The 16075-nt window shown below is 42.3% G+C and overlaps 1 protein-coding gene across 1 annotated transcript in view; it reads right to left on the minus strand.

Annotated features, from left to right (window-relative positions):
* The window catches only part of LOC111836354 (uncharacterized), a 356103-nt gene extending 342199 nt beyond the window's left edge, over nucleotides 1-13904 (minus strand). Inside the window, exons 1-6 of the mRNA XM_072703387.1 lie at nucleotides 13838-13904; nucleotides 13572-13689; nucleotides 13361-13497; nucleotides 11998-12132; nucleotides 11640-11745; nucleotides 10180-11353 (exon numbers count right to left, since the gene is read on the minus strand). Of these exons, the coding sequence (XP_072559488.1) occupies nucleotides 10180-11353; nucleotides 11640-11745; nucleotides 11998-12132; nucleotides 13361-13497; nucleotides 13572-13689; nucleotides 13838-13855 (1688 nt within the window). The 5' untranslated portion in view covers nucleotides 13856-13904. The remainder of the gene's footprint in view (nucleotides 1-10179; nucleotides 11354-11639; nucleotides 11746-11997; nucleotides 12133-13360; nucleotides 13498-13571; nucleotides 13690-13837) is intronic.
* Nucleotides 13905-16075: the final 2171 nt, after the last annotated feature.

Raw genomic sequence — 16075 nt, forward strand, 5'->3', positions numbered from 1 at the left:
CTATTGTGTATGTTTAGAACATAATAAAGTCAATAAACTTATGAAATCAAGAACAAGTTCTTCCGTCTTTCACTTCTCTGTCGCCATGTCCATGATGTCTGGGTTGATAAGCGCATCCCATAATTTTACGTTAGCCACGCCTCCATGGTTAAATTATTCAGAGCGGCTATTCTAGCCGATGCTTACCTCCCTCCGAAACTAATAGCAACATGTTCATAGAATAGGGAGGGTGAGAAGGTTTAGAAGTTCTTTTGAAAGTGAGGCTGTATTGGGGGTATTTTTGGCACGTGAACAATCATCGATTTACATCAACGAATACATGTAAAAGTTAAAAACCTGAAGAAAGTCTCCTCTTCACATTTGAAGGAAACTTGTTAAGGACCTGTTATAAGGCCACAAAGTTCCAATTAAAATGCCTACGAAAGATCGGGTGAAAAAAAGAAAGCAGGCTGAGATGACGGCCGCTGCTTCTAAGACCCAGAAAATAACCACATTTTTTAGGTAATTTCACTGGTTATGCATGTCTTTCCCAATCATACCGCATCTATTGTTATGGAAATTATCTGTCATTACTTGACGTTGTAAAAATTTATAATAGACTGTAATAATTCATAGAAGATTGAAATAATTGATACCAGATGTGCATTGAATTGAAGTGAAAACGGAGGAGTTAGAGCATAAACTGTACTGTCCTGCAGCTGCTGTCACTGGACAGTTCGTAGTGGCTCGCGGCACTGGGTGGGACAGTTAGCGAGTGGCTCGCGTCAGTGTTTGAGTGGCTCGGGACAGTCAGTCTAGTTAGTTTTAAAAAGTTAGTTAGCTTGAATATGGTCACTCATGCATTATTTTGAAGTTCTGTTAGTCATGTTAGTGTTCAATGTCTCAGTAAAAAAAATGTTCATTAAATTAAAGTTTTTATCACTGACAATAGCTGGTTCTGTTTTTTTTCATAAAACATTTCGTCATTACTGAGTAGGTGAATGAAGGCAACAGCATCTTTTTTTCAATAGCTAGTCTAACACTATTTCACAGGGTGCTAATGCATTTATTGCCCTTGAAAATGTCAGAATGCTAAATATTTCATGCGTCCGGCTATATCAGTGCCCTGGCCAGTAATTCTTGATTGCCTTGGTGCCCTCCGAACCTACGGGAAAATGCCTTAGTGCCCTCCTATATTTGAGGGGATAAAAGGCAAACATTGCTGTGCCCCCCGAACAAAGTAATTCTACCCCTGTTTTTGGTATAATACAGGATTTCTGCATGCTGCGAAAGTCAAGCTTTCTACAAAGATTATGGGGAAGGCTTCAGGGGAACTGGAAAAAGGCATGAACTGCAAGGGTTTTACTCTGAAGACAGCATTGCAGGCTACTGTTGCAGTGACTGCTTTTACAGCACTGGTGGCTAGCTTTGAACCTGTTGTATATATTCTTTTGTATATATTTTTGTAAATAGAATTTAGTAATTCACATTTTGATCTTGTTTTGTATATATTTTTAGAATTTAGTAATTGAATACCAAATAAAAACATTAAAATAACAAATCATGATTTTGTTCAGTCTGGTCAGTCACAAGACAATCATTCTTGGCTAATACAAATTGTCAAACATTGAATCTAGTACCATATAAAATTAGCACATTACATTTATTTACATCCTACAGACATGAAATGATTCTTACATGCAACTAGTATTCTAGACTCCACGGAGGTTACTGTGAATAAATTTCAAAATAACTTTTTGGGGCAGTTTCGCAGACAAGGATTAAGCCTAGTCTTAGACTTGCTTTGCTTTTCAGTGGTAAATCTCCATTGGTACTCAAATTTAGTCCAAGACTAGGGTTAATCCCTTTTGAGGAAACCAGGGGTTTATGTCTACGTTTCATATTATGGTTGCGTTACTCTTTTAAATTTTTATCATTATTAAAAGCACCTTCAAATATAACCAGCCAGTCACAAAATCAGTTCTTTATCCTGTTGTGCTGATGAAACTACTATCGAGCCTACTGGTGGTCACAAGATAACCATAAGTGACCATTCGGCACAGACTAAACAATCCAATACGCTTGGCAATACCGCCTTTAGGAAGTTAACATGCATCTTCTCACATCTAGGTTATTCATTTAAAAAAAGTATAAATGTATCATTACATTTATTAGAATTTTTATGGGTGTCCACGCATTAAGAAAGATGTCGACAGCACTAAATTATCTTACAGCCACGTGTTATTTGTGGTTCCACGCAATAAAGTTTTTTTCTCATGTCACCAGAACGGCTCTATACGTTTATGCTTCCTTTCTACGCAAGTGTAAATGGACGACTCGTCGTCTAAGGTCTGTAGCCTTAAACACGCTCTTTCCGTTACGTCATTTCCTTTCCCTCAGAGGAGATGTACCCACAGAGGTGGTCTGCAGCCAGAACCTTCTCGATCTGGCTGCAGACCTTCACCAGGAGGACCGAAAACACATGGTCTTCACAAACGAGTCTGGACATGACGTTATGCAAACTACGCCATGGAGGCAGTACCAGATATCACATGACTTGCACACACAGCCGGACTTGTCAGTGGGAGAGCGTTTTTTTTTTTTTTATCAAACTCCTTTATTTCGTCTTCAACAAAATGCAATATCCGAGAAGGGAGACAGCACAGGTAAAGCAAAACAGGCCAAACATAAGAGTACAAAGTTTACAGGCACTTTTCGTCTTCACCTTTAAAGAATTAAAAAATAAAACGGAATCATTTTTAAAAGCTACAAAGTTGGGGAGGACCTTCATATATCTACATTTATGTAAATAAAATTTAGCAATTAAAGTAATATTGTTGAGCAAGAATTCAGTATCCTTCTCTTCAAGGAATATCCTTCTCTGCTCTGCCCCAACTCTACTCGTCTTCCTGCTCGGCTCACCAGTCACCGCTGTGGGCACCAGGATCAGCATTCAGCAAGGACCTTAAATGGGAGATGAACATCTGTTCTCTCACTAAAAAAGCTCAACAGAGAATGTTGTTCCTGAAGCAGCTGAAGAAGTTCAGTCTGCCAAAGACTATGATAGTGCACTACACTGCCATCATTGAGTCCATCCTCACTACCTCCATCATCGTCTGGTACCCTGCTGTCACTGCTAAGGACAAGAGCAGACTACAGCACATCATTCACTCTGCTGGAAAGACAATCGGCTGCAACCTTCCATCTTTACAGGACCTGTACGAGTCCAGGGGCCTCATGTATAACGACGTGCGTAGAATTCACACTAAAACATGGCGTACAGACAAAACTAGGAATGTGCGCAAGAAAGAAAAAATCCAGATGCATAAAACTTTGCGTAAGCACAAATCTACGCACATTCCCTTTATAAATCCCAATGAGCGTGAAATTTATGTACGTGAACGAGTCCACAGCCACTCCCCGACCCGCCCACAATTATGTATATTTGCGTATGTAAATCTGTATAAATACCCGCTTTGTTCTATGCTTTTCTTAAACAACAATGGATAAACCACGTGGGAAAAAAGTATTTCAGCGAGTGCGAAGTGGAGGTCATGTTAACAGAAATCGAGAAAAGAGAAGTGATATTTGGTGGTTTAAGTAGTGGCATCAGCAATAAATGAAAGTTGGCGGAGTCAGTAATAAATGTTGGTTCTGAAATTAAAAAGAAGTGGTCGGACATTGAAATCGACGTGAAAAAATGAGCGGCCGCTCACCGCAAGTCCTTACAGCACAGGCGGAGGTCTCGCACCCTTTGAGCAACTAGTTGCTGCAATGATCGGGGACACCGATGTTCCTGAAGGGGACGCCGATGTCAGCGCGGGTGAGTTTTTCTCGTACCATACTTGTTTGAATTACTTGCATGTTTATGAATAACAAGTAGGGCGCAGATGCGGTGTTACATTCGTTTATTCTGTTTGTTTATTTTTACAGACTATAGTACAAGAGGTGCCCCCAGTGCCGAGGACGACACAGGCGGTGTTGGTGCTGCTGTGCCGAGCACATCTTTGGGCGCTGGCTGCACACATTCCCGTGCCTCAGAAACCGGGGGGCGACCATCCAGCCGTGTGCTGACTGAAGCTGTGCTGCAGTCACAAAAAGAAATCGTGAATGCTGTAAGATGTTGCCAATGAATTAAAACATCTAAATGATACGTTGTGTGATACTGAAATTTGGTGGCTTGGGGTCAGGTTCATCTTGCCTAAGCTCCTCAGATACCGGCAAGCCACGATTTTGTGCCAGATTATGCAACATGCTACATACGTGTACAATGTGACACACTTTTTGCAGACTGCATGTATAGCAGCACCCCAGCAGTCTTGTCCAGGTAGCACCAACAGCCTTAAAGCCACCCTACAGTGCACACCATCACCGCCGAGCCCGAGGATGGGGGGCAGCATTATAACGCCGCTCCTGTTCATTCTGTGAGTTTGCGAGCGGCGTGAGAAGCCACGATAGACTTCAGTGGGTACCCACTGTCCCCTAAGGAGTTGTCAAATGGTTAAATCAAACAAAGCTTACCGTATTGGGCGAAATTATAAAATGGGAAAAATCTTCTTACCGAGCAGCCAGCCATCACGTACCACCCCATTTTCAAGTTTGTTTCCAACACTACTGTTTCTGAAAATGAACGAATCATGTGTTGAGCCAGGCCATCTAGCCACAACATTAATGCAGGGGCGTCAGAAGCATTTTGAATGGGGGGGACACACTGGCATAAGACTGATGTTTTATATTAAATTTGGGGGGATCCAAACAAATAATTATGAAATGTGAGGGGGACACGTCCCCCTTAGATTTAATGGCGGCGACGCCCATGCATTAATGAGACAGATGTTGGAATCGCACATAATTTGTACATTAAGTAATTAATTTGTACATGAAAGTGCTTTCTATTTACATAAGCAAATTTGTTCTCTGAAGGTGCCTTTATAGCAACGATTACATTGGGAAAACCGGACATCGCTGCAGATTGCACTTTAATGTTTGCCTGTTCAACCACAGTGTAAGGAAATTTTATATATCTGGGTGACAAGCGGATTATGCCATCCCATACAGCTGGCATGGCGCGACTCAGTGTTGACTGAGAAATACCCGATCGGTCCGCAAGTTCTCGCTGAAAAGCACCTGTGGCTATAAGAACCCACGAGTGGACAGAACTTGTAAAGGAACAGATATAGCGCAATTCCTCATCGTCTGCCTTTGTAATGCTGGCCCCAGTTCAGCATAGAGCTCCAAAAGGATTGCTCTTGGAGATCTGAATCAACTTAGAAGCCAGTCATCACCATGGGCCAAGAAATCACTATGATCCCTGAATGCGTGCTCTCTTCTAATTCTTCCATAAGCTGCCATGGGAGTTGTAATAGTTCGGTCATTTTTTGTACCATTTTATTGTTACAAATTGATTAAAATTCAGGTGCCGTACATTTGTAAACAATATATAATTAATGTCGGTGTATTGGATAAAGTCAGCGTCATGATTGTGAGTTTAAAAAGGGAAACCACAGTAGCAATGACTTGCCACTAAGTGCCGTCCGTTTACAAAACCGATCAGAAACGTTCATATGCCACGTCTGGAGCTGCCGTGAGAATGTGCGTAGCGGTACGCCAAGTTTTGTTTTTATACATCTCGACGTGAGCATGGAAACGGACGTACGCAACATTTTCGTGCATACGCACCGTTTATACATGAGGCCCCTGGTCTTTGAAAAGAGCAGAAAGGATTATGGCTGATTCCTCTCACCCTGGTCACAAACTCCTCCGGACTCTCCCCTCTGGCAGAAGTTTGCGGTCCATTGGGACCAAAATATCACGCCATAGGAACAGTTTCTTCCCCACCGCGGCCCGCCTCATCAATAAGGCCAGGAACACTCGCTTAATTACTATTTCCCCACCCTAGCACAAGCATGTACTCTCTTAAATATGTGTATATTTTCACTGTTGTATCATGTTCCACATACACTAACTACACTGCTCAAAAAAATTAAAGGAACACTTTGGAAACACAGATCTCAATGGGAAAAAAAGTCATGCTAGATTTCTATACTGATATGGACTGGGTAATGTGTTAGGAACAAAAAGATGCCACATCGTTTGATGGAAATGAAAATTATCAACCTACAGAGGGCTGAATTCAAAGACACCCCAAAAATCTAAGTGAAAAAATGATGCAGCAGGGTAGTCCTTTTTGCTGAAAATTAATTGCAGCAACTCAAAATCGTACTCAGTAGTTTGTATGGCCCCCGCGTGCTTGTATGCATGCCTGATAATGTCAGGGCATCCTCCTAATGAGATGATGGATGGTGTCCTGGGGGATCTCCTCCCAAATCTGGACCAGGGCATCACTGAGCTCCTGGACAGTCTGAGGTGCAACCTGGTGGCGTCGGATGGACCGAAACAATGTCCCAGAGGAGTTCTACTGGATTTAGGTCATGCAAACATGGGGGCCCGTCAGTGGTATTAACTCCTTCATGTTCCAGGAATTGCCTGCAGACTCTCGCCACATGAGGCCGGGCATTGTCGTGAACCAGGAGGAACCCAGGACCCACTGCACCAGCATCCTGCTGATGGGTTAAGGACCTTCTATGGCCCTGTCCATCTCTCCTAGAGTAACTGCCTGTCTCATGGAATCTCCTCCATGCCCTTGAGACTGTGCAGGAAACACAGCAAAACTTTTGACAAAGACACATCAATATGTGCCATCCTGGAGGAGTCGGACTACCTGTGCAACCTCTGTAGGGTCCAGGTATCGCCTGATGCTACCAGTAGTGACACTGACCGTAGCCAAATGCAATACTAGTGAAAAAACAGTCAGAAGAGATTAGGACGGAAAAATGTCAGTGGCCCCCCACCTGTTAAACCATTCCTGTTTTGGTGGTCGTCTCATTATTGCCCCTCTAGTACACCTGATCAACATCAAAGCAACTGAAACTGATTAACAACCCCCTCTTCTACTTAACTGACCAGATGAATATCCAAGAAGTTTAGTTTACTTGATGCTATACTCTGATTAATAAGCGTTCCTTTAATTTTTTTGAGCAGTGTATATTTATATTAGTACCTATGTATATATATTTTAGGGCTGTCAAAATTAACGGGTTAACGCGGATTAATCCATCATCGTGATTAATCTGATTAAAATTTAACTCAATTAACCCATCTGCAGCGCAGAATGACTCAAAATCCCAGAAATGTCTCTGTCAACCCATTTCGGGCAGTTTTGGTGCGTTCTATTTGCCCTGGGAACTCACATTAAGAGTCGGACTCCGAGTTTTGAAGCCGGAAGTGACAACATGCGTATTCCCATTTCTTGGAGAGCCGAGAAATATCTCGGAGCAGCACAGAGGATCCCGAGTTCAGAATCTGAGATGGCTGCGCCTTTTATCAACAGAAGGGGAAGTTGTAAGTTTTATACTGTTTATGCACTACTTCTCATTTGTGGCTCATTAAATCGGTCGCAGACACTATACCGTCCAACTTATCTGTGGACGTGTTGCTATGGAGTTTTATACGTAAAGCACGGCACGTAATGTGTTATCAACTGATATTGCTAACAATGGCAATTAACCGGGCTAGAATTGGATTTCTTGATTAGTCGGATTATTTGTCGGATTTACAGTAGTTCGTGCCAATTGAAAGTGAACGAAGATAAAGACCATTTAAACTGAGGTACCTTAAATCTAAGGTAAATCTAAGCTAAGCAAAAAATCTTGCTTTTTGATATGGGTCCATGGTATTGCACTTCTGTGACAGATGGAATGCATCAGACTCGTGTTCAAAATGTTCAATAAACATATTAAGTGCACATATACTGTATTCCCTTTTTTCTTGAGTCTGTTTGCTCATGCGAAATGAAATGCGATTAATATAGATTAAAAATGAATGATATTTAATCGTGATTAATCGAAATTAATCCACAGCAACCCTGTGATTAATCTGATTAAAAAATTTAATCGTTTGACAGCACTAATATATTTATATATTAACCACCTCATCTCTCGAAGTCTGACACCAACCGCCAAAGCAAATTCCTTGTATGTGTGAATGTACTTGGCAAACTCGATTCTGAAAACCCCAAACTTAATGGTGAGATACTCTAAATGTGGTATTACATATTGTGAAGATAAACAATTAAGCAAAGTATACCAAAAAGTGTTGACCAGTGTACAAGAGAAAAATAAATGTTCCTGGGATTCACTCACATTATCACAGAAAGAACAAATCTTCCAAGTCATCTAAATAGTGGGAGAGTGTTTAGCTTTGTCGAAAGAAAAAATGGGTAGAACAAGCAACAACGGTAGCATTCTAGCAGCTGGAGTTTTAGAAAGTTTCGACTGGTGTTTTTTTTTCTCCAAAATTTAGCTTTAAATTGATTACTTAAGCTTAGACTGACTGTCCGCAAACTCCCGTTCCAGAGTTCGTAGTTTCTAATTAATGTCATACAGATTTTGCTATTGAAAAAGAAAAAAATATTTATAAATGTTTATTTAGTTCCAAATCTGTTTAGCTTTAGTGAACTAGGCAGCTCTGTTACAAATGTTAGATGTGCTGTGAAATGAAGTAATTATTACTGTACATAACAATTATTCTTATTAATTATGCTACAGTGGTACCTCAGAACTCAAACTTAATCCATTCAGAACTCCGGATCGAATCCTGATCGAATTTTCCCCATAAGAAATAATGGAAGACCAATTAATTGGTTCCCAGCCCCCAAAAAAATACACCTAAATATGTTTTTTTCTTTTTTTTAGTATTTAAACACAAAATTCTTGCTGCTACGTTAAGGAACGTCTACTGTTTCTCCACTACCTCAACTCATCACCTCAACACGATATTATTATGTTATGTTATGTCGTGTTTATCGCACTTTTGTTGTTGCTCTTGTTTGCACATTCGCACGTGCACTTTATTCTATGTTGTAAAATTATGCTGTCAATTTGTCTCGTCTCTGCTAGCCAGCTAACTAGGCCTCTTAGCTAGTTTTAGTTTTTCTGTTAATTTATGTTGTAAATTTATGTTGCATGTAGCACCTTGGTCCTGGAGGAACGTTGTTTCGTTTCACTGTGTACTACCTGTATATGGTTGAAGTGACAATAAAGCCTACTTGACTTGACTTAATTTACTTGTAGGTGATTCAGAGGAGGATTTACAAAGACGATGAATGTCGCCGATTGCAATATTTAGCAGGTCCTGTAAACTTCGCGTGTAAAATTATGCCATTTCTTACAGACCAGAAACGAGTGAGCCGCATTTCCACGAACGCAAAAGCTGATGTGCAAAGAGCCCATTCAGCACCCAGGGAGCAGTGCTTGGGGATGGTACCTTGATGGTCAGGGATTCGAACCAGCAACCTTTCAATTACAAGTGCACTTCCCTAACCATTACGCCACCACTGCCCTGTGTCACCTTGGTTGATTATTTTCAAAAAGTCTTAGTCTTCCTTGTAATGGATTGTAGAAACGTAACTAAAAAGAATGCAATTGAAACCCTTTTTTGTAAACTGTACCCAACATAGTACACTTACACACTGTGTAAAAGAGAAATTGACTTACCTTTGTCTTCAATATGCCAAGTTTCAAAACATTTTAAGAAAAGACTCAAAAAACTCACCACAATAAAAGCTCATGCGATGAAAATTCTTCTTCTTCAGATGCTTACACAATGTTCAAATAAAACTACAACATATAACACTCATATAGCCTCCTAAAAATTAAATATTTCATATGTTCACAATCAATTAATGTGCAGGAATGCTACCAATTTGGTCATTTTCCACCAACACTGACATCTGCACTTGTGGCCCTAGATAAGGAAAGGGCCTCTGTGTATTCTGCTTTGTCTTGCATGGAGCCTGAGGTCTGCAGCCAGCCTCTGACTGTAATGTCAGGATTCAGACTTCTTCCTCAGAATCCTCTTCTGTAAAATACACAACTGTGTAATTTTTCAGTAGTTTATAAAACTGCTTTGCAGTCGAAGACTACCTTTAATATATACTGTAACTATTAAAACACTGCCTCCGAATCTTTGTCAAACAAATCCTAAACATCAACAGGACTAATGAGGGGGACCCAACATACTGGTATTTCACAAATACAATTCAGAAAAATTCAAGAACCAACTTACTGGACTAACTGTGATAATGAACTGTCAAGTGAGTGCTTCTCAATGTGTCCTAATCGAGATCATCACTGGGAGCACTGGTAGGGCCTCTCTCCTGTGTGAATCCGCTGGTGCTTCTTTAGGGTTCCTATTCGACTGTAGCTCTTCCCACACTGGGAGCACTGGTAGGGCCTCTCTCCTGTGTGAATCCGCTGGTGACTCTCTAGGTGTCCTAATTGACTGAAGCTCTTCCCACACTGGGAGCACTGGTAGGGCCTCTCTCCTGTGTGAATCCGCTGGTGTTTCTTTAGGGTTCCTAACTCACTAAAGCTCTTCCCACACTGGGAGCACTGGTAGGGCCTCTCTCCTGTGTGAATCCGCTGGTGGATCTTTAGGTTTCCTGACTGAATAAAGCTCTTCCCACACTGGGAGCACTGGTAGGGCCTCTCTCCTGTGTGAATCAGCTGGTGTTTCTTTAGGTTTCCTAAATCACTAAAGCTCTTCCCACACTGGGAGCACTGGTAGGGCCTCTCTCCTGTGTGAATCCGCTTGTGCGTCTTTAGGGTTCCCAACTCATTAAAGCTCTTCCCACACTGGGAGCACTGGTATGGCCTCTTCCCTGTGTGAATCCGCTGGTGTGTCTTTAGGCTTTCTAAACGTTTGAAGCTCTTTCCACACTGGGAGCACTGGTAGGGCCTCTCTCCTGTGTGAATCCGCTGGTGTGTCTTTAGGTTTCCTAACTGACTGAAGCTCTTCCCACACTGGGAGCACTGGTAGGGCCTCTTCCCTGTGTGAATCCGCTGGTGTGTCTTTAGGCTTTCTAAACGTTTGAAGCTCTTTCCACACTGGGAGCACTGGTAGGGCCTCTCTCCTGTGTGAATCCGCTGGTGTGTCTTTAGGTTTCCTAACTGACTGAAGCTCTTCCCACACTGGGAGCACTGGTGGGACGACTTCTCTGTGTGAGGCTGCCTGTGTATTTTACAGTCTCTGTTTATATTGAAAGTCATCTCACCCTGGGAACCCTGTTGTGCTGTCAGTGTGTCTGTACTGGCTTCTTCCAGGGTCCTGATTGTGTCTGTACTGGGCTGAGCGGCACAGGGACCAGCAGAAGTTGGTGAATCCTGGGTTGTGTAGACAGATCCAGTCCTCAGCTGTCTGACATACTCCTTGGGGTGAGATATTTTGATATGTCTGTGCAGGTCAATGTCTGCAGTGTAGGAGAATGGATCCTGAGAGCAAGCAAAAGTTTTGGAGGATTCATCCACTCTCCTTGCTGGGGGAAGATGGAGACGCGGCAGTCAGTACTGAGATGGAACAGGTTTAAAAGAGAAAGGCAAACATATCTTCCAAGGAGCCTTCATTACTCCATATGCAGTTCATATTCACAGTGTGCTATTCACACTGCAATCTCTGACATGCCTGAACTGAACTACACAGAGCATCAACACTGCTGGTTTGAAATGGCAACATGAAGTACAAACTATTGCCTCCAAATACACCAAAACAATGGCAGTTTTGATGGTAGTTACAATTGCACATATGCCGGTAGTTAAAATCACCTGGGTTTGGAGGTTTCACACACTCTTTGCTCCTCCCATCAGTGTGTAACGAAAGAGAACCAGTCAGCTCCTGCTCAGTCACATCCTGAACCGCTGCGTCCTTCATCTTCAGCCATAAAAACCAAACAAGGCAGAATAAGCCGTTCACTTCATAATTTTATACAGGCTGTTCTATTTGCTTAAAAGAGAAATAGGAGCAGATAGCAAACTAAAATCATTTTCAAGCCACACAAACTGCACTTTTTTCCTTTTCTGGCATAACCTGTATTTGGCTGCTTTTGTGATTAACACACAAAAATTAAACCACCTCTGAATGGACGTGACATTTGTGAAGAGACCCACATACACTCCATTTCACCTTTTGGGGGCTCTCGTTCACAGTCCCTTCAACCTCAGATACCAGGAATTCCCCCTCCTCTTTGTTACCCTCTTCGACTCCCTGCTGGGAAGGTTTCTGGTTTGTGTGGCAGCTGGTTTCACTGCAGGAAGGAGTCTGCTGAAACCAAAATGAAATTAAACACTGAGACTGTGCCAGTTAGTCAGTGTGTTGTAATGCATAGCCAGCAACAGCTTGAGTTGACCACAAACAGACCCTCCTTCCCTGGTCTGTGGCATATGATTCTGACCCCACAGCAGGGGTTTCGTTCTGATCGGACCACCAGAATACAGATTGGAAAACTCCTGGATGCTGAAGACACAAATGAAGATTTCAGGCAGACTGCGTCACCGTAGGGTATATCCATAACGCTCCTACTTAGTGTTCTGGTCATCTATAGGCGCTTTCAACAACGCTCAAACTATTTCCGGAACCAGAACCTTTTCCCAGAACCAGTTACCTTTGTCATGTTTACACTGTAAGAACGCAGCACAATTCTAGTTCTTTGGAGGCAGTTCCAGAACTCTTTTCTAGTACCTACTGCAGACTAAGTATGATTTGCTCAAACACAAACTACTGGGGAGGCACTTAGAGCGATTAACTTGCTGAATGGTCGACCACAAGCACCAGCACAAACTTGGAAGTTACAAAGAAGTGCAGAAAATGAGATGCAGCAGAGCAAAAGTTGACCAGACACAATTGTGGTACAAAAATAATTCCATTTATGTATCAAGTAATACATTTTTTGCTTGCATCTCCAAATGTCTGCATCAGAAAATTCTATCACTACCTAATATAGTTTTGTCAAATAAAGCCGGTGCCAGTGGTGAAACTGTTCTGCTAATAAGCGATGGCAAATGTTACATATTTTTTTATTCTGCGGAGAATGAAAGCTCGATCTGCTGGCCAGATTTAATAAAAATCATGAACATGTCATGGGTTATATTAGCAAAAATAAAAATAAAAGGCAGTGTTGTTTTGATCATGATAAATCACCCAATAAACTGACAACTAACTAAATGACTCATCCAGCTTCCATTATTTTGGCGTAGCGGTTAAGTTTCGTATGAAAGTTATGTGCAACATTAAACTTACGAACTTTTTGCACCTTCCATGCTTCAGCATAAAGGTCCTACTTCCTGATGCGTGTTGTGAAGGCCATACACAAAAACGGCCTGGAGATACAAAAGTTCCTGGCCCAGGAACTTATAAACCCAAAGGTCCCTGAACTTCAGTGTGAAAGTGCCTTGTGCTTGAACAACACAGACGAATGCCTGATGCTGTGCCTGAAGAAATCACCCATCACAGCAGAAGCCCTCCAACTGGCTGTTTCACCTCATCTCACCTTGATGCCCGGGCTCCTCCTCAGAAGGTGAAGAATCCACTTCTCTGAATCGCTGCGTTTGTCATCACCCGGACTTTCCGCCATCACCCTGCTGGATCGGTTTCTTCTCATGAACACTGGGGTGATGGGATTCAACCCTAGAGAAAACACAGTTGTGGACTATTGCACTCTTGGTACTCGTCCAAGTCTAATGCCGGAGCCTGAGGCCTACCCATATCCAACATGGCTTGGTGGTTCCTCTTCATGTTCCTGTAGTGCACCTTCTCGCATCTCTGTAGCCGAACCCATTCAGCCTCTGAGAAATAGGCCCGGATATCTGAGTAATCCTCCTGCATGGGGACAGGGCCTTTCATGAAGCTGCTTCATGCTTTACAGAGCAGGCACACCACCACCAAAAAGCCACTGCACCCACTGGCCATGTCAGATATAACAGGCTGTCCTCAGTTTTAGCTGCCAGTTCTCCCCCAATTGCCTTACCTCATCTGACAAATTCATGCCCAAAGTCCTTTCTATTTTATGCGGCAATCAAGTCCACGTTCCCACCTGAAATGTGTAATAAAATGTCAAATATGCAGAGGGGGGTAGGGGCGCACTACACTTAATCAAGTAACTTGTTGGGAAAAAAAAAATCTACTTTCAATGTAATCAGTGAATATTCTGTAGTCTTACTTGAGTATATCTGCAAAATGCAATGCCTACTCCTCACCTTTTGTTGACTTATTTGAGGCTGTTACCAGTGGTATTCAGCCACCCGATCAGTATTGTTCCCCCCCCCACCCAAAACTATTTCAGCTCAAACCATAGCTGACTTCCATGCAAACCACACCCAAGATCGATTTCATTGGATAAGAGTATGAGAGCACTAATTCAAACTGCAGTGTGAATGTATGTCGCAGTCCAGTTTTATCCTTGACATGAGGGAAAGCTGGGGTCCCGCTAGACAAAGAAGCCTACTCCGGCTAACAATAACTCAGTTTAACTGACAGCAAATGTAATTAGGCTCAGATCGGGAACACAGGTGTAAGGAATCCACTTGCAGAGTCTTGTTTCAGGAAAACGGTGGGTTATTGAACAGTATAATATAATGTAATACAGTGTAGACATACACTGGGTAATGAAAGGCAGCTCAAATACAAATTAAGGACAGTTCTTGATTCCCCTTTATACCCCAAAATGCCCTCCCCAACAAGGTGCTGTGTGTATATAAAGAGCAACCTCCTGGAGTGTGAGGATCCTGAGGCAGGGACAGGACAGGACGGAGACTTCCCATGAGAGCAAATGGTAGCTAAGCTACTTCTCTGGCCACTGTAAATTTAATTACTTCCTTATCACCCTAATGGCGCCCACTGGAACACCCATTCTCTCCCTGACCTCCCCCACAATCATAAATTGCTAACACTGTCTGTATTCAAATGATCAACCAAGAACATTGGGGGATCTTTCCTACTTTTCCTTACACAGGATTTAAATTCGGTTTAACCTCGGACTTGACATTTGCTAAGGAACGATCTTCTTCACTTACACCAACTCCAATGATATTAGTTTGACTAAATTTTACTTATTCAGATGGTGCTACACAAAATACAGCTGCCATTGTCAATAAAAAAGTGCTAGTGGCACACAAGGTTTTTTTAAAAGTACACTCACCTAAAGGATTATTAGGAACACCTGTTCAATTTCTCATTAATGCAAATATCTAATCAACCAATCACATGGCAGTTGCTTCAATGCATTTAGGGGTGTGGTCCTGGTCAAGACAATCTCCTGAACTCCAAACTGAATGTCAGAATGGGAAAGAAAGGTGATTTAAGCAATTTTGAGCGTGGCATGGTTGTTGGTGCCAGACGGGCCGGTCTGAGTATTTCACAATCTGCTCAGTTATTGGGATTTTCACGCACAACCATTTCTAGGGTTTACAAAGAATGGTGTGCAAAGGGAAAAACATCCAGTATGCGGCAGTCCTGTGGGCGAAAATGCCTTGTTGATGCTAGAGGTCAGAGGAGAATGGGCCGACATTCAAGCTGAAAGAAGAGCAACTTTGACTGAAATAACCACTCGTTACAACCGAGGTATGCAGCAAAGCATTTGTGAAGCCACAACATGCACAACCTTGAGGCGGATGGGCTACAACAGCAGAAGACCCCACCGGGTACCACTCATCTCCACTACAAATAGGAAAAAGAGGCTACAATTTGCACGAGCTCACCAAAATTGGACAGTTGAAGACTGGAAAAATGTTGCCTGGTCTGATGAGTCTCGATTTCTGTTGAGACATTCAAATGGTAGAGTCAGAATTTGGCGTAAACAGAATGAGAACATGGATCCATCATGCCTTGTTACCACTGTGCAGGCTGGTGGTGGTGGTGGTGTAATGGTGTGGGGGATGTTTTCTTGGCATTCTTGGATGTTTTTCCCTTTGCACACCATTCTTTGTAAACCCTAGAAATGGTTGTGCGTGAAAATCCCAGTAACTGAGCAGATTGTGAAATACTCAGACCGGCCCGTCTGGCACCAACAACCATGCCACGCTCAAAATTGCTTAAATCACCTTTCTTTCCCATTCTGATATTCAGTTTGAAGTTCAGGAGATTGTCTTGACCAGGACCACACCCCTAAATGCATTGAAGCAACTGCCATGTGATTGGTTGATTAGATATTTGCATTAATGAGAAATTGAACAGGTGTTCCTAATAATCCTTTAGGGGTGAGGGTAAA

The sequence above is a fragment of the Paramormyrops kingsleyae genome, chromosome 20 (assembly GCF_048594095.1).
Source record: "Paramormyrops kingsleyae isolate MSU_618 chromosome 20, PKINGS_0.4, whole genome shotgun sequence".
Classification (NCBI taxonomy): domain Eukaryota; kingdom Metazoa; phylum Chordata; class Actinopteri; order Osteoglossiformes; family Mormyridae; genus Paramormyrops; species Paramormyrops kingsleyae.